The sequence below is a fragment of the Ictalurus furcatus genome, chromosome 14 (assembly GCF_023375685.1).
Source record: "Ictalurus furcatus strain D&B chromosome 14, Billie_1.0, whole genome shotgun sequence".
Lineage (NCBI taxonomy): Eukaryota > Metazoa > Chordata > Actinopteri > Siluriformes > Ictaluridae > Ictalurus > Ictalurus furcatus.
Window position 1 is genome coordinate 6,201,791 of NC_071268.1, and position 17,842 is coordinate 6,219,632.

A 17,842-nucleotide genomic window follows, 5' to 3' on the forward strand; every position below is an offset into this window, starting at 1 on the left:
AACCAAAGCTTTTCCTCAAACACGCCTCATTTCACAGAAAAGAAACAAATAAATAAACAAAACACTGTGGGTCGGTATTACATTAAATCCAAAAAACATCAGTTTCAGAAACCACTGTGAATGTGTTGCAGTCAGTGGCAGCGCAGTACCTGCTCCTCTCTGCTGATGGCGCTGTGTTTGGCGATGGTCTCCATGCGGCCGCGGTACACGGCGCAATCTCTCTCGATTTCCTCCACCTCCCGCAGAGAGAATGTCACGGCGATGCGTGGCACAGGCACCTCCGACCAGATATAATGCTGCCAGAGACAAAAGGACATGAATGTGCTTGGCTTCGGTTTCATTTCCACCTTCAGAACTGCTGCCACTCACTTTGCTTAATCCTGATTCCTCCTATTCAGATCACTGTTCTTTTATAAAAAAATAATTTTCTCCACTGTGCAACAGGCATTGAGTGTGGTTTTCAAATCTCCACTATTCATGTTCTCTCTGAGCGGTAAGTGCATTCAGGAGAACCAACAAGAACTGTTGCGATGACCCAATGAATATTTGCGTGGTGGTCTGGGAAAACCCATCAGATGTGATTCTGGAAAACATCTGGAAAAATAAAATCCACATGGGGTTGGGCAAAATCAGATATTTTGTCTGTAACGAACTTTGACGCGTCGCAAGTTCGATTCCCAAAAAACGCTACAGCCATCCACGGCCGGGGGTCCGAGAGAGCAAAAATGGCCGTGCTCTCCGGGCTGGATGGATGGCGTTACTGTGTCCCCTGTCAATCACAGCGATACTAGCCAATCATAGGCTTCTAGGAGCTCATGCATGATGAAGAGGGCAGACAGCACTTTCCTCAGAGCGTGGCTGGCTTTATACGGTGGTGTTTAAAAGTTTATGAACCCTTTAGAATCTTCTGTATTTCTGCGTAAATACGACCTAAAACGTCATCACATTTTCACACAAGTTCTAAAATTAGACAAATGAGACATAAAATATTATACATGATCATTTAATTATTACTATTTATGAAAATTATCCGCAAGTAGTAAAAGTATGTGAACCTTAGTTTTCAGTATCTGGTGTGACCCCCTTGCGCAGCAATAACTGCAGATAAACTTTTGGGGTAACTGTTGATCAGTCCTGCACATCGGCTTGGAGGAATTTTAGCCCGTTCCTCAGTACAGAACAGCTTCAACTCTGGGATGTTGGTGGGTTTCCTCACATGAACTGCTTACTTCAGGTCCTTCCACAACATTTCTATTGGATTAAGGTCAGGACTTTGACTTGGCCAAAACATTAACTTTATTCTTCTTTAACCCCTTTTTGGTAGAGCGACTTGTGTGTTTAGGCTCGTTGTCTTGCTGCATGACCCACTTTCTCTTCAGATTCATATCATGGACAGATTTTCCTTTAGAATTCGCCGGTATAATTCAGAATTCATTGTTCCATCAATGATGGAAAGTCGTCCTGGCCCAGATGCAGCAAAACAGGCCCAAATCATGATACTACCACCACCATGTTTCACAGATGGGATAACACTTCTCATTTAAACCAAAAATTTCTATTTTGGTCTCATACATTCACAAAACCGATGTCCTCAGAAATCTCCTTTGTTCGTGCCATGATACACTTCCACAAACGAGTGTTTGTGAGGATCAGACTCTAACAGATCCCTGTTCTTTAAATAAAACACGGTGCTCACTCACTCACACCTGATCGTCATCCCATTGAGTGAAAACACCTGACTCTAATTTCACCTTCGAATCAAACTGCTAATCCTAAACGTTCACATACTTTCGCATACTTCAATAAGTAAATGTATATATATAAAAAAAAAAAAGTGTAATTTTTTTTTTGTCTCATTTGTTTAACTGGGTTCTCCTGGTCTACTTTTAGGACTTGTGTGAAAATCCGATGATTCTAGGTCATATTTATGCAGAAATATAGAACACCTCAAAAACTTTCAAGCACCACTGTATGTCTCTCGGAGGAAGCCCGTACTAGCCATCACCCTTCACGCTTGATCGTTGTTGTAGGATAGGAGAGAGCTGGCTGGGGGAAGGGAACAGGCCATGCATGCCATTTATTTTGGATCTCTGCCTACAAAGACACTGGGTAAGGAACTAGTTTAACAAATGCAGCCAGTCTGCCTAAGATGTCTAAAAGCTTGCTTGCCAAGTGCCATGCCTCACAAATGTCACGTGATGATCAAGTTGTTTAGCGAAAACGACATATATGCACAGTTGCTCCTGCACTGTAATGAATGAAATCGTTTCTTATTTTTCACTCATGGCTTTACATTTTTAAAAAATTCTAAGAATTTCAACTTGTGATTGAAATCCATGCCAGATGCGTCATTTTCAGAACTAGAATTATATAGTAGAAAAACGCCTAAATCAGTTCCCGTGAAGGGTTTTCCCAGGCTGCCACAGATGCAGCGTAACGATTAGCTAACAGCTAACAGGCTGTGGAATTAGCAGAGCTTTGTTTCTGCGACGACCCTCGGCAACGTGCTAACTTTGAACATCAGACCTGTGGGCAACAGATTTTCAGCAGGTTGATGGTTTTTCCGCAGACGTAAACATCGTTGGCGATGTGACGGAGGAACACGGGCACGCAGTCCTCCGCGTCCTGCGAGATCAGAGTGTAGCCCTGCACCCAGAAATGCTTATCTACAAAGGCACAGAGAGCGAGACGTGCTCAGGACGTATAATGAAGTTCAAATCAATCAGCGTTTGCGCTTCGCATGAAGAAGTATGCGTTTGTTGTGGTTTAAAAGGCAGCGCTTGCTTAAAAGGGAACGTGCACGCTTCACCTCTGTAGCTGAGGTAGTCCTCGTTCACCTGGATCATGAACTCTTTATACACGTCTCTGAAGAATCCGCTGTACATCCAGTCCGATACAAACCTACACACAGGGTTTAGAACAGATTCATATGGTTCGGTGTCGTTTGATAGAAGAAAATACACTACACATACATTCTCTCTGCCTCACATTTCACTAGCGTGTGACCAGCCTGAGGCAAGAGTGTCATTAACGCCAAGAGCAAAGGAGAATTCATAAATAATTCAGATCGATACGTCGCGCAAACAAATTACGGTTCTACAAACGTGGGCTTTTTACAGGGGTGTGTGTGCTTAGCGCCGACTTCGGTTTCGCCGATTAATCATCAGCACTGATAACAGATTGCTGGAACTCTGTTATTAGCCATAATCAACAGTTTTTCACGGGAGCGGCTGAGAAAGGTCCGCTGTCGTTATACGCTACAAGAGCGGCCTCTAGAGGAGAAATAAAAACCATCGCCGAACCAATTTTCTCGTGTTATTTGAAGTGTTTTTTTGGATTCGTTTTGGAGGTCTTTATTTTTATCAGTTGTTTGGAGCGTTATTTTTGGTTCAGTTTGGATGTATACATACAGTGGAGGAAATAAGTATTGAACGCGTCAACATTATTTTTCAGTAAATATATTTCCAATGAGGTTATTCACATTGATACATAAATACTTTTTTTTTTTTTCCCCTGTGTCATTCAGCTTTATTACACATAACTTCATTTATGGACTTTAACATTGTGAGTTCTTTATATTTCCGGATTTCTTGAGTTAATACTGATGTCTGGTGAAAATTTCATGTGAATAACGTCATAGGAAATATATTTACTGAAAAAACATGTTGACGTGTTCAATACTTATTTCCCCCCACTGTATACGTTTTCATGGTACAGTCAGTACTGTTTATCTTTGTAATAAATTTCAGCGATATTTTACTTTGTGTTACGTCAAAATTTTAAAAACTACCACTCGATTTAAATCGGTTAATCGGCAGGTACTGCCCAACTCAGTGGGTTTTACCGATACTATCGATGACTATCGACCTCTACTACCCAGCGTAGGAATGTGACACAAGTTCCGGTATGTGCGAGACCTTTTAACGTAGAGATGTTCATCTGCTAGGGCATGCATCTGCTACGTAGAGCCTGAGGCGACATCATCATTTAAGCCGAGACTCGCTATGTTCGGCGAGAGTGGCGCGAGATTACCCTCAACCCCATCAGCCCCGGCGTTTCTCCATTAACTTGATGTACCATATGTCCTGGAAATCATTTCTGCAAAAATCCATTTCTGACTAAATCAATAACTCTTTCAGAGAGTGCGTTTCCAAGCGGTCTGCAGGAAAGTAATTCAAAGTTAGACTACGTGCGAGGGACTCGTAATTTAGAATTTGTTTTAATCAGGCTGTAACTGGCTTCGTTTAAAGCGTGACTGCGGAAGTGTGCCGAAAAAGCTGTCGCTGTACTTCTCGCAAGATAGCCACGAAAATTAGAATCGGTTGATAGATAGATATGTAGATTGATTGACAGATAGATAAAGCGAGAGAGAGAGAGAGAGAGAGAGAGAGAGAGAGAGAGAGAGGGGCAAGCACTGACCGTGTGTAAGGCTCGCAGCTGCTCTTGAGCAGAGAAAGCAGCACAGGGTAGTTCTCGTTACTGCAGTTGCTCTGTGCTTCGTTATACAGGTACGAGAGAAGCTTCACACCCTACGGTAACGGCACAACTCCACCTGTTACCAAACAGTACCTCGTATATGATTTAAAACGAAACCGTAAAATGTTACTCACCACAGGGAACGCAGCCTGGCGCGCACCGGCAGCACCATCCACGCAGCACAGCTCTGCGAGGTACCTAAAACACACACCGAAAGGGTGGAATAAGCATCACCACGCCAGTGTCTGCCCTCGAAATAAAGCTAGAACGCTGTAAAACGCCGCGGCTCCTACCTAAGCTGCCGGCCCAGCTTGCGGAAATGGAAGCCGATGGTGAGGAGGCTGAGAGATGCGGGTGTGCTTAGTACACACGCTCTGTAGTAGTGCAGATAGCGCCGCAGGCCACCTGTAAACGCCTTGACGCAGCCAGGAGACAATAACACCATTACGGACACAGATTTAAGGATGGGGAAAGAAATCTGACTCCGGAGCGGCGCTTATCAGCGGCTCGTCCTTGACGAAAACCAAGGTTAGAGCCGCCGAATGGAGGGCCATTACCTGAAACACCAGGCCTTTCTTATCAGCAGAGCCCAGAGAGAAGCGGCTCAGCCGAAGGTAATGTGTGCCGTACCGCGCCAGCTCCTCTAACAGGCGCGACACGCTCTCCGGGGACGTTCCCGACACGCACACGTCCGCACGGACGTCAAACTGAACGCTCGACTGGAACGGAGGGAAAGAGAATTTGTACACACAGAAGTGGAGGTGCATCATCACGGGCTTCTTTAAAGCACGTGGAGACACAACGTACCGCTCACGTTCGCACTAGAGATACGAAACAGTGTTTACATTACATTCAGCCATAGTGACGTGCTCCTCAGCTTGGAGGAAGCAAAAATTACTCATCATCAATCATTGTTGCCGTCGTAATGGATGGCTGGACGGTTATTTAATTAAAACACGTAGCACTTTTTGAATGGGGAGGAAAAAAAAAAATCAGCACTTTTTCGTATTGATAAGAAGAAGAAAGATAAAAAAAAAAAAAAAAGCAGCTCGGATGGTGCGCATACTGTAACCACGACGACGGACCAGTCGACTATGTTTCGTGTTCAGACGTAATATATAGCTAGCTACAGCATTCTTTCTGTAAGCAAGCAAACTTTTTTTTTTTTTTAATAAAAGTTAAAGGAAAATTTGACGCAAAAAAGTTGAACGTACTGGTTCGTCGCCATAGTTACGTAATGTCCATCCATCACACGAGCCACTCCCCAACCCCCAATACTGTATCGGCGCATATCCTCACTCCGGCAGTTCCCGCTAATAAAAATGTTTCGACGTGATTTATGGCGTTATCGCTAATTCGTCCGTTCTCTTGTGCAATGGAGAGTGTGATTACCTCATTGAGGGGGAAAGTAACAGACGCCACGCCTATAAGCACGTTGAGGAGGTCTTTAACTAGCTGCGTCTGGCAGTCCAGAGGCAGGGGCAGGAGAGGAGAGGGAGTATGAGAGGAGAGCATGTTCCTCATCTCGCCTTCCCAGAGCCGATACAGCCGATCGAATGCCTCTCTGCCTGCTTCGGTCAGGTATGGAGGCTCCTTCTGACCTGGAGGACTGGAGGGAAAAGTGGAGAGTGGGAGAGAAAGTGACTAATAAGATGCAAAACAAGCACCAAAATGTTGTTGAGCAGGAAAGTGCATTAGAGCCGCTCAATGTCCTAGCATTATTAGGCCTCTTTTATTAATGTTTGCATGCATTTGCATGTAGCGACGCCCACAAAACACCATAAAAGGACGTGTGCACAGACAGCTGGGAGCAATCAGGGTAAATGCTGAAATGGACGCTATTTTGACTCATTTCTATACCAATAATAATAAGGAGAAGAAGTAGAATATTTAATAATATGCAGTAATAATAATAATAATAATAATAATAATAAAAGAAGAAGAAACGAGTGCTACATCTCCCATCAGCTGAGGTGTTTGTTTACGGTTTACGGCTCTGTGTGGACAGATCGGCCCGTCCTCTGTTTATTCGGCGTCCTGGAAAATTCGTTTTATTCGTCTTCATTTACAGGGTTTGGGCTGGCTCACGCTCTTTCGTTTTTACACTCTTTAATCAATACCGCTAACATAAATCGACTGGTCTTTACAAATTGGTCTCGATGGCACTCTAACTTCCTTGACCAAGTGAACAAGCATGAGGAGGCGTTTTCGATTATAAAGCACGTCTAGAAGTCGCTCTGGATACGGGCGTCCGCTGGACGCTGTAAACATGGTCAAAATAAGCTACTGAAATTCGCTAGTATATTCCAGAGAGAAAAGCGCAGTAATCCAGGCAGATTATACAAGCTGAAGTCGATCGAGTCGAGGTTTATGTTAGTTAGACTTCGTAAAAATGTACACGTACACGGGGGCACGAGTAGGCTACGGACGTTTTCTTCACGGATTTTCACGGATACCAAATTTCTCGTCTAAACGCTCGGACAAACAGTTGACGTGTTCATATCCAGTTCGATAAATGAGGCCCACTGATTGCTCATAACTCACACAATCAGAGCAGCAACAATGTGATGAAAGCCTTTATTTATATTTCAATAGAAAGTAAACAGCAATTTGACACATATACTGTACTGCATGTGTATATGCGATATTACAACCCCGATTCCAAAAAAAAGTTGACGCTGTGTAAAATGTAAATAAAAACAGAATGCAGTGATTTGCTAATCTCATAAACCCATATGTAATTCACAAGAGAACATCGAAAACATATCAAAATGTTTCAACTGAGGAAATGTGCCATTTTAAGAAAAAAATAAGGTGATTTTGAATTTGATGGCCGCAACACATCTCAAAACAGTTCGGACGGGGGCAACAAAAGGCTGGAAAAGTAAGTGTTAGTAAAAATAAACAGCTGGAGGAACATTTTGCAACTAATTAGGTTACATGATTAGGTATAAAAAGAGTATCTTAGAGAGGCGGAGTCTCTCAGAAGTAAAGATGGGATGGAATCTGGATGGAAGCATATGTTGCACTAAAACCTGTATATACCTTTTAGCATTGATGGTGTCTTTCCAGATGTGCAAGCTGCCCATTCCAGAGGCACTAATGCACCACCATACCATCAGAGATGCAGGCTTTTGAACTGAGTGCTGATAAAAAGCCGGATGCTCCCTCTCCTCTTTAGTTTAGAGGATGCGGCGTCCATGGTTTCCAAAAAGAATTTCAAATTTCGATTCGTCTGACCACAGAACAGTTTTCCACTTCGCCTCGGTCCATTTTAAATGAGCTTTGTTCCAGAGAAGACGGCAGCGTTTCTGGATCATGTTCACATACGGCTTCTCCTTTGCATGGTAGAGCTCTATCCAGCGTTTGTGGATGGCACGGCGAACTGTGTTCACAGACAATGAGTTTCTACGTTCTATTGTGAATAACATATGGATGTTTGAGATTTGTAAATCATTGCATTCTGTTTTTATTTACCTTTTACACAACTTTATTGGAATTGGAATCAAAGTGATCATTCTGAATGTGATACAAAATTGGATCTGGTAAATTTTTGCTAATCTTTCTGTTCATTGTCTTCCAATTACTGTTCTTCCAGTCCACTCTGGGTTTGAGTGCGTCTTGTACGTTTTTCTGGGGGATGCAAATTTTTGACCTCCGCCGTATAAGTCATGTACAGTTAGTGTTACCCCGTGCTATTCTATCTCATCGAGTACAGAAGAGGTGGCCTTAGGGACGGAGGGTCTGATAGACACATAATTCCTGCTCTGGTTATATACAAATGTTATTCTCGCTCTTACCAGCCCACGTTTTCCCAGCAGCGACGTCTCGCAGGAACAAAAGTGCGCAAGGCCTCCCACATGTCAGGCTCCGGGCTGGGGCTCTGCTCAGACTGCGAGTCGGGAGTCAGATTGGAGGCAGACTGGAATCCTTCATCCTCAGACTGATCCAAACCCTGAGGAACCTGGACACCAAAAAATATCCTATTACTTTTATAAATATTGCTAAGAATCATTTATTTAACAAAAACTCAGGGCGCGATATAAAAAACCATAAATTCAGGGCGAGATATAAAAACCGTAAAGTCAGGGCAATAAAATCAGGGCGAGATATAAAAACCATAAAGTCAGGGTGAGATATAAAAACCATAAAGTCAGGGCGATAAAATCAGGGCGAGATATAAAAACCATAAAGTCAGGGTGAGATATAAAAACCATAAAGTCCGGGCGAAATATAAAAACCATAAAGTCAGGGCGAGATATAAAAACCGTAAAGTCATCGCGATAAAATCAGGGCGAAATATAAAAACCATAAAGTCAGGGCGAAATATAAAAACCATAAAGTCAGGGCAAAATATAAAAACCATAAATTCAGGGCAAGATATAAAAACCGTAAAGTCAGGGCGATAAAATCAGGGCGAGATATAAAAACTGTAAAGTCAGGGCGATAAAATCAGGGCGAGATATAAAAACTGTAAAGTCAGGGTGAGATATAAAAACCATAAAGTCAGGGCGATAAAATCAGGGCGAGATATAAAAACCATAAAGTCAGGGCGAGATATAAAAACCGTAAAGTCATCGTGATAAAATCAGGGCGAGATATAAAAACCATAAAGTCAGGGCGAAATATAAAAACCGTAAAGTCAGGGCGAGATATAAAAACCGTAAAGTCAGGGCGATAAAATCAGGGCGAGATATAAAAACCGTAAAGTCAGGGTGAGATATAAAAACCGTAAAGTCAGGGCGATAAAATCAGGGCGAGATATAAAAACCATAAAGTCAGGGCGAAATATAAAAACCATAAAGTCAGGGCGAAATATAAAAACCATAAAGTCAGGGCGAAATATAAAAACCATAAATTCAGGGCGAGATATAAAAACCGTAAAGTCAGGGCGATAAAATCAGGGCGAGATATAAAAACCGTAAAGTCAGGGTGAAATATAAAAACCATAAAGTCAGGGCGAAATATAAAAACCATAAATTCAGGGCGAGATATAAAAACCGTAAAGTCAGGGCAATAAAATCAGGGCGAGATATAAAAACCATAAAGTCAGGGCGATAAAAGCAGGGCGAGATATAAAAACCATAAAGTCAGGGTGAGATATAAAAACCATAAAGTCCGGGCGAAATATAAAAACCATAAAGTCAGGGCGAGATATAAAAACCGTAAAGTCATCGCGATAAAATCAGGGCGAGATATAAAAACCATAAAATCAGGGCGAGATATAAAAACCGTAAAGTCAGGGCGAGATATAAAAACCGTAAAGTCAGGGCGAGATATAAAAACCGTAAAGTCAGGGCGAAATATAAAAACCATAAATTCAGGGCGAGATATAAAAACCGTAAAGTCAGGGCGATAAAATCAGGGCGAGATATAAAAACCATAAAGTCAGGGCGAGATATAAAAACCATAAAGTCAGGGCGAAATATAAAAACCATAAAATCAGGGCGAGATATAAAAACCATAAAGTCAGGGCGAGATATAAAAACCATAAAGTCAGGGCGAGATATAAAAACCGTAAAGTAAGGGCGATAAAATCAGGGCGAGATATAAAAACCGTAAAGTCAGGGTGAGATATAAAAACCATAAAGTCAGGGCGAGATATAAAAACCATAAAGTCAGGGCGATAAAATCAGGACGAGATATAAAAACCATAAAGTCAGGGCGATAAAGTCAGGGCGAGATATAAAAACCATAAAGTCAGGGCGAGATATAAAAACCATAAAGTCAGGGCGATAAAATCAGGACGAGATATAAAAACCATAAAGTCAGGGCGATAAAGTCAGGGCGAGATATAAAAACCATAAAGTCAGGGCGATAAAGTCAGGGCGAGATATAAAAACCATAAAGTCAGGGCGATAAAGTCAGGGCGAGATATAAAAACCATAAAGTCAGGGCGAGATATAAAAACCATAAAGTCAGGGCGATAAAGTCAGGGCGATAAAGTCAGGGCGAGATATAAAAACCGTAAAGTCAGGGCGATAAAGTCAGGGCGAAATATAAAAACCATAAAGTCAGGGCGAGATATAAAAACCGTAAAGTCAGGGCGAAATATAAAAACCATAAAGTCAGGGCGAAATATAAAAACCATAAAATCAGGGCGAGATATAAAAACCGTAAAGTCAGGGCGAGATATAAAAACCATAAAGTCAGGGCGAGATATAAAAACCGTAAAGTCGGGGTGATAAAGTCAGGACGATATCAATATAATAACGATATCGTGATAAATATTTACATGATACACTTTTCTGAGATACAATTGTCCAATCTTCGGTTTGGTGATTTTTTAAAAATGTTTTTAACAAATACAAATTAAATGGTACTGAATAGATGTCGTTGATTTGACATAATTAAAAAAATAAATAAATATTTTTTGCCTTTGTAGGCATTAAAGAAAAGTCCAGTCAAAGTCAACGGTTTTGGGTTTATTTCAGTACTGTTTTGCGGACAGTTTGTTAGCTAAATTATATATCATGATACACATCGTGCATCGTAGAAATGTCCTCGAGTATCGTGATATGATCTTTTTGCCATATTGATCAGGCCTAGGGCTTAACAAAAGAAAAGGAATGGAGACTTGAATCTTCCTTTTCACAGCCATCAAATTGATTCTTGAGCTTGCACGGATCAGCTTCATCAGTTCAGTATTAACCGACACTTTTTAAAATGAATTTCAAAATCCGAGTCGTATTAACCTTAAAGGAAAAATTCCACAAGAATATCATTGGAAGATGCCGAGTCCGATAAGAAGCTCTTGCTTTTTTGTTTTAAACTAAACTTATTTATTGTCTATCAATGAACTGAACTTGCCCTGCCCTGACTGATTAAAGTTTCAGCATCTCACCCGTATACTGAGTCCCATGACATCTGCGTTACTGGGGACTGGCGGCAAGTCCAGCCGGACGTCCAGATCTGCTGTCCGCGAGTGCTGCAGCGCTCCAAACAGAGACAGTCTGGTGTCTCTCTCAAACCTCTCCTCTCCGTCCAGCCTCCTCTCCAAACCAAACAATCCAGTCCCTGGTGGAGCGTCCAATACGCTGAGAGTCCTCCAAACACCCCTGAACGCTCCCCATTCCTCCTCAAGCACCAGAGCCCAGGTCCTGCTCTCCAGCCTCTGCAGCTCCTCGCTGAGGTAACCCTGCAGCGCGGGTCTGCGCAGCACGGGCCGTTCACGCCGCATGCAGTCCCTGCTGAACGAGGACACGAGTGGAGGACCTGAACCTGCCAGCTGTGCCAAGAGCTCCAGCACCGAGTCAAGCTCAGTCAGACCGGAGGAGCGGCCTGCTTCACGCAGCTGTCCCAGCAGGCACTCCAGCCTTTCCGCATCCTCGGCACGACCTGAGACGCGCAGCTCGAAGGAGATCATGAGCATTTTGTTGTAAGGGGGTGTGTCGGCTAACGCGTTTGCCATCGCTGAGGAGGGTTTGGCCGAGCTGTCCTGGAAAAGTTTGGAAAGCAGCGTGGCGTACGCACGTCTTCGGAGGGCGCGGTGGAGCCCCACACGGGAGACGCCTCCAAAAGAGCGCCGCTTCCATGACACTCCGGACAGGCTGCGGTCGCAGAGCGCAGACAGGAGACCTGTAATGCTGCTGCTGCTCATGGGACAAGAGGACATCTCAGATATACCCCGGGTACTATACATGATGACTTGCTCAGCGTATGACGTGACCTGCAAGAGAAAACATGCACACATATTATTAATGAAAAGATTTCGGACACCTGAGCATCACACCCATATGTGCTTGCGGAACGTCCCATTCCAGATTTATTCCCTCATTCCTGTTATAATAACCTCCGCTCTTCTGGGAAGGCTTTCCACTATTTTCAATTCAAACGGATCAGGCAGGTCCGGAGAGCAGAAAGGATCAGGATCTCTAGTATCTCCATAAAATTGTGTGGCTCGGCAGAAGGAGAGAGGGAGGGAACTAGATTTCTGCTAGATTTTGGGGGTGTGGCTGTGGGGAAGAGTAGAGCGTATTATAACAGGAAAAAGTCCATATTAATGCACATGGATTTGTAATAGGATGATCAACGGTCTATATACTTTTGGCCATAAAGCATAATCACTGCTAGTTTCACCACACACACATGTCCTTGAGAACCCCCTGTCCTGGACATTTTAGGGAAAACACAGAGGGTTCTCCAGGAGAGCACAGAGGGTTCTCCAGGAAAGCACCGAGGGTTCTCAGGAAAACACAGAGGGATCTCCAGGAAAACACAGAGGGTTCTCCAGGAGAGCACAGAGGGTTCTCCAGGAAAGCACCGAGGGTTCTCCAGGAGAGCACAGAGGGTTCTCCAGGAAAGCACCGAGGGTTCTCCAGGAAAGCACAGAGGGTTCTCACGAAAAACACAGAGGGTTCTCCAGGAGAGCACAGAGGGTTCTCCAGGAAAACACAGAGGGTTCTCCAGGAAAACACAGAGGGTTCTCCAGGAAAAACACAGAGGGTTCTCCAGGAAAAACACAGAGGGTTCTCCAGGAAAACACAGAGGCTTCTCCAGGACCAGAGCTGGGAACCTGCGTTCTGTCAAACAGTAAGCAGAACCCAGCTGTAGCATAGCAGATAGAGTAAATCTCCTGTGGCCCTACAAAACTGATGTAAACAGCTCTGAAAATCAGTTAGTGTTATTTATCATCCAGTGCTATGTTCGGCTTCCAGGATTGAACTTCAGCTGATCTACACACACATGAACTGATATGCTAGCATGCTGCCTGCGTGATACTCAGCTCTAATCTCAATGATCCCTGCAGTTATTAGAGGATAATCAGACGTTTGTGTGTTTGTGTTCGTAGTTTAATGGACTAACCTGATCGCTCCTGGATTATACAGCAGTAGCAGTGCAGTGTGGTTATGTTTGCATCCGTTAGTCTTACCGTGGGCATTATTAAAACCGGAAATACCACGACAAACCGATAACCAGCTAACTAGTAGTCCATGTGATTTATTTGTAGTTAAGTACCGCATATAACTTAACACTCTTTCAGGGCGGAAAGCTATTATGCTTCACGAGTGGAAAAAAATATATACACAGAATCAAACTCCTGTCATTTTGCCTTAGTGACCGCGCTGCATTCAAAAAGCCTGCCCCTAAACTGATCTGATTGGGTAAAATTCAGCATCCTGCGCTGCCATTGGCTAAGCGTCGTGACTTAGAGAGAATCACTTCCGGTAAGAAAGCCCGCCTGCCATTTATGTGCTTTTCATGTGTTGTTATTATTATTATTATTATTATTATTATTATTTACATAGAGATTACAATATTGAGATGCAATACAATTAACATACCATGTATTTTAAAAATAAATAGATACGATATTTATGTATGTATACGTGTGTGTTAATAATATAATATAATACATAACACAATATTGAGATGCAATACAATTAACATACCATGTATTTAAAAAAACAATAAATAAATACGATATATATATACACATACACACACACACACACACACACACACAATAAGTGCATCTACATGTGTATAAATTATATGTATAAAGGTATCTTTTTGGCTAATTTTGACTTGTGTAAATAAAGTGTAGCTTTTATTGTTATCAAATATACCTAAAGCATGTAAAGATGAATGCAGTTTTTTTTTACATTTGTTGCTTTGCTACATATTCACAATTTACAGTCCCCTCTGAAAGTACTGGAACAGCAAGGCCAGTTCTATTGTTTTTGCTATACATTGAAGACATTTGGGTTTGAGATAAAAAAAATAATTAAAAAAAAAAAGATGAACATGCGACGACAGATCGGACTTTCAGCTTTTATTTGCTCATATTTACAACTCGATGTTTAAACAGCTTAGAACATGGCACCCTTTTGTTTGAGCCCATTCATTTAAAAAAAAAAAAAATGGAGTATGTGATTAATAGGTGTTTCTTGCTGCCCAGGTGTGCCCTGTTAAATTGAATTAATAGCTCTGAATGTCTACTCTTGGTTTGAGCTCTGGGTTTCTCCTGTGAAGACTGCATTTGTTGTTCAAAAGGACAAACCAACATGAAGACCAGAGAGCTGTCTATGGGAGAAAAACAATCCATTTTGAAGCTGAGAAAAGAGGGGAAATCTATCAGAGCCACTGTACAAAATTTGGCATCAATACAACAATTTGGAATGTCCTGAAAAAGAAACCACTGGTGTACTAACAAGCAGATATGGAACAGGTTGGCAAAGGAAAACAACAGCAGCTGATGACAGAAACATTGTGAGAGCTGTGAAGAAAAACCCAAAAATAACAGTGAGTGACATCACCAACAACCTCCACAGGGCAGGGGTGAAGGTATCACAATCCACCGTTCGAATAAGAGAAATATAGAGGCCATGCCAGAAGATACAACAGCAGTAAGATTCAGAAAGCCAGATTGGAATTCACAAAGAAATGCAAAGATGAGCTGCAAAGTTCTGGAACCAAGATGAACCTCTACCAAAGTGATGGAAAGGCCAAAGTGTGGAGAAAGAAAGGATCTGCTCATGATCTAAAACATACAAGCTCATCTGTGAAACATGGTGGAGGTAGTGTCATGGATTGGGCTTGCATGGCTGCTTCTGGAACATTCTCACTAATCTTTATTGATGATGTAAGAGAAGACTATAGAAACAATCAAACAAAGGACTTCATCAGGTGAAAGTAGAAGGTTTTAGACTGGCCAAGTCAACACACCACTAACACACCACCAACGAACACTAACACACCACCAACACACACTAACACACTACTACCACACACTAACACACTACTACCACACACACTAACACACCACGAACACACCACGAACACACCACTAACACACCACTAGCACGCTACTACCACACACTACCACACCACGAACACACCACGAACACACCACTACCACACACTAACACACCACTAGCACACTACTACCACACACTAACACACCACTAGCACACTACTACCACACACTAACACACCACTAACACACACTAACACACACTAACACACCACCAACACACACTAACACCCCACCATATGGGCCTCCTTGTGTAAGATCAGATGTAAGATCCATCTCGCCTTCAAGTTATTTTTACCAGTTCTGAGATCAGCATGTGTTGGTACACTAAGACAACCACTAGGCTGTGCAGCTCTCTGACTTTCAAGCTCCTCAGGTAGGCCTATCCATGGTTAGCCTCACTGAGGGAAACCTACAGTATCTGCCGGGGCTGTACGACAGTGAGCTACAGAGACAGGATGGACTGGTCTCACCATCTACTATACACTTTTCCTCTTCTACTGCTAATTCTTCCCACACTGTGCAGAATTCAGCAACTAGCTCAGAGAGTCCTGCTTATGACCCCGAGGTGGCCTTGGTTGACCTTGTTAGTCACCTTTCATGTTGAGTCACATTCCTCCTGACATTGTTGGCATGCTTTATATAGATAAATCCCACTGCCTCTGGTGCTTATTAACGGTGAATGTTACATATGCAACTGTGGTTGCATGATCTCCCAGATAACCGAGTTCCTTGTCAAAGAATTTCTGGAGAAAAAAGGTATCCAGATGATTCTTAGCTCTCCAGGCAGTTATCCATACACATACGTACATATCTGATGTTGCTCATCACTGTACCTAGTGGTACAGCTGCATTGGCAAAATCTATACCTTAAGAATTACAATCAGCTTAACCAATTACCAGTGGGGGAAATAAGTATTGAATGTGTCCACATTTTTTAGGCCATGCAAGTTGGAGTGCATTGCCTATTGTTTTCTCTGTGACGATGGTACCTGCTGCCTCCAAGTGTTTCTGGAGCTCTTTCCGAGTGGTCCTTGGGTCTTGGGCTACTCTTCTGACTATTCTTCTGACTCCCTGGTCAGAAATCTTGCGAGGAGCTCCTGTGCGTGGCCCGTTGATGACGGAGTGATGTTGCTTCCACTTGTGGATAACGGCCCAAATGGTGCTTACTGGAGAATTCAGAAGTTTTGAAATACGTCTGTATCCGATTCCATCAATATGTTTTGTAACAATAAAGTTGTGAAGGTCTTGGGAGAGCTCTTTGCTTTTACCCATCATGAGATGTTTCTTGTGTGACACCTTGGTAACGAAAAGCCTTTTTATAGACCATCAATTTACTAACCCAGCTCAAATTAATTTGCACAGATAGGGGGTATAATTACTTACGGATTTCAGTTGGTTCCATGCCTTACCTTGCCTTGGAGAACTGCTTTTTCTTAGTGTGTTCAGTACTTTTTTCCCGTGTCATTCCTCTTCATTACACATAACTTTATTTATGGACTTTAATGTTGTGAATTCTTTATATTTCTTGAGTTAATACTGATGTCTGGTGAAAATTTCATGTGGATAACCTCACTGGAAGTAAATTTACTGAAAAAAAAAATGTTGACGTGTTCAATACTTATAACACTGTAAAACAGTTTAACCACCATAATGCCCATTAGTACTGTAAAACTTTGCCTCTCACTCCTTCACAGCATTTGAAATCTTGCCTGTGATATTTTTTATGCCTTGTTTGTCTGTGACATTGCATTTAGCCAAATAGATAAGGGTGTACTGATGTTCATCACAAAAGCAAAGCCCTTCAATTTGCATCTAAATACCCTTCCTCGTTTTTAATGTATTATTGATATACTAGCTAAGTACTGTTACAAAATTTAAATCACTCGATGCCATTAGGTTACTTGTGAAAGCTTGTTTGCTAGTGTGATTAATATAAGATTTATACGTACAGCATTCTAAATTCTGATGTAATATTAAATGAAAATGTTAAAACGCAAACAGAGTGCTGTTTACTTCCTCAAGACGTGTAAACTGTTTTAATATGTTGTGACCTCGGTATCATAAAGTTCTGGAATTTTGAGTGAAAATAAGTTACCCAGATGAACATCATAACTGGGGGATACTTTATTCTCCTGTGGTGTTTTTTTTATTATTATTATTTTTGAAAAGTTCTTTGTGTAATATTTGAAAAGCCAAAGAAAGAATAGGTCTGTCTTAAAATAACTTCTTAACCCTTTAACTAATACTTTGTTGAAGTACCTTCTGCTTGTAGTACAGCACTCAGACTGTTTTTAGTAAAAGTCCTCTCAACATAAATGTTGATTTGGCAATTTCATTCCACTCTTCATTGCAGAAATGCTCCACATCTATCAAACTGCCTGGGGATCTCCTGTGAACAACCCTCTTCAGGTCATTCCACAGGTTTTTGATAGGATTTAGAGCTGAACTCCAAAACGTTGATCTTCTTCTACTGAAGCTGTTCTTTTGTTGAGTTGGATTTGTGCTTAAGGTCCTTATCGTGCTGGAAGGTGACAATTTTCTTCATCTTTAGCTGTCTAACAGAAGTGTCGCCTCACACCTCCAGGGTCGGGGGTTCGATTCCCACCG

The 17,842-nt window shown here is 42.1% G+C and overlaps 1 protein-coding gene across 1 annotated transcript in view; it reads right to left on the reverse strand.

The window, feature by feature from the left end:
- The window catches only part of tubgcp6 (tubulin, gamma complex associated protein 6), a 31,320-nt gene extending 17,788 nt beyond the window's left edge, over positions 1 to 13,532 (reverse strand). Inside the window, exons 1-11 of the mRNA XM_053640981.1 lie at positions 13,282 to 13,532; positions 11,321 to 12,145; positions 8,277 to 8,440; positions 5,869 to 6,085; positions 5,034 to 5,195; positions 4,770 to 4,891; positions 4,611 to 4,674; positions 4,420 to 4,529; positions 2,810 to 2,901; positions 2,527 to 2,666; positions 150 to 296 (exon numbers count right to left, since the gene is read on the reverse strand). Of these exons, the coding sequence (XP_053496956.1) occupies positions 150 to 296; positions 2,527 to 2,666; positions 2,810 to 2,901; positions 4,420 to 4,529; positions 4,611 to 4,674; positions 4,770 to 4,891; positions 5,034 to 5,195; positions 5,869 to 6,085; positions 8,277 to 8,440; positions 11,321 to 12,118 (2,016 nt within the window). The 5' untranslated portion in view covers positions 12,119 to 12,145; positions 13,282 to 13,532. The remainder of the gene's footprint in view (positions 1 to 149; positions 297 to 2,526; positions 2,667 to 2,809; positions 2,902 to 4,419; positions 4,530 to 4,610; positions 4,675 to 4,769; positions 4,892 to 5,033; positions 5,196 to 5,868; positions 6,086 to 8,276; positions 8,441 to 11,320; positions 12,146 to 13,281) is intronic.
- Positions 13,533 to 17,842: the final 4,310 nt, after the last annotated feature.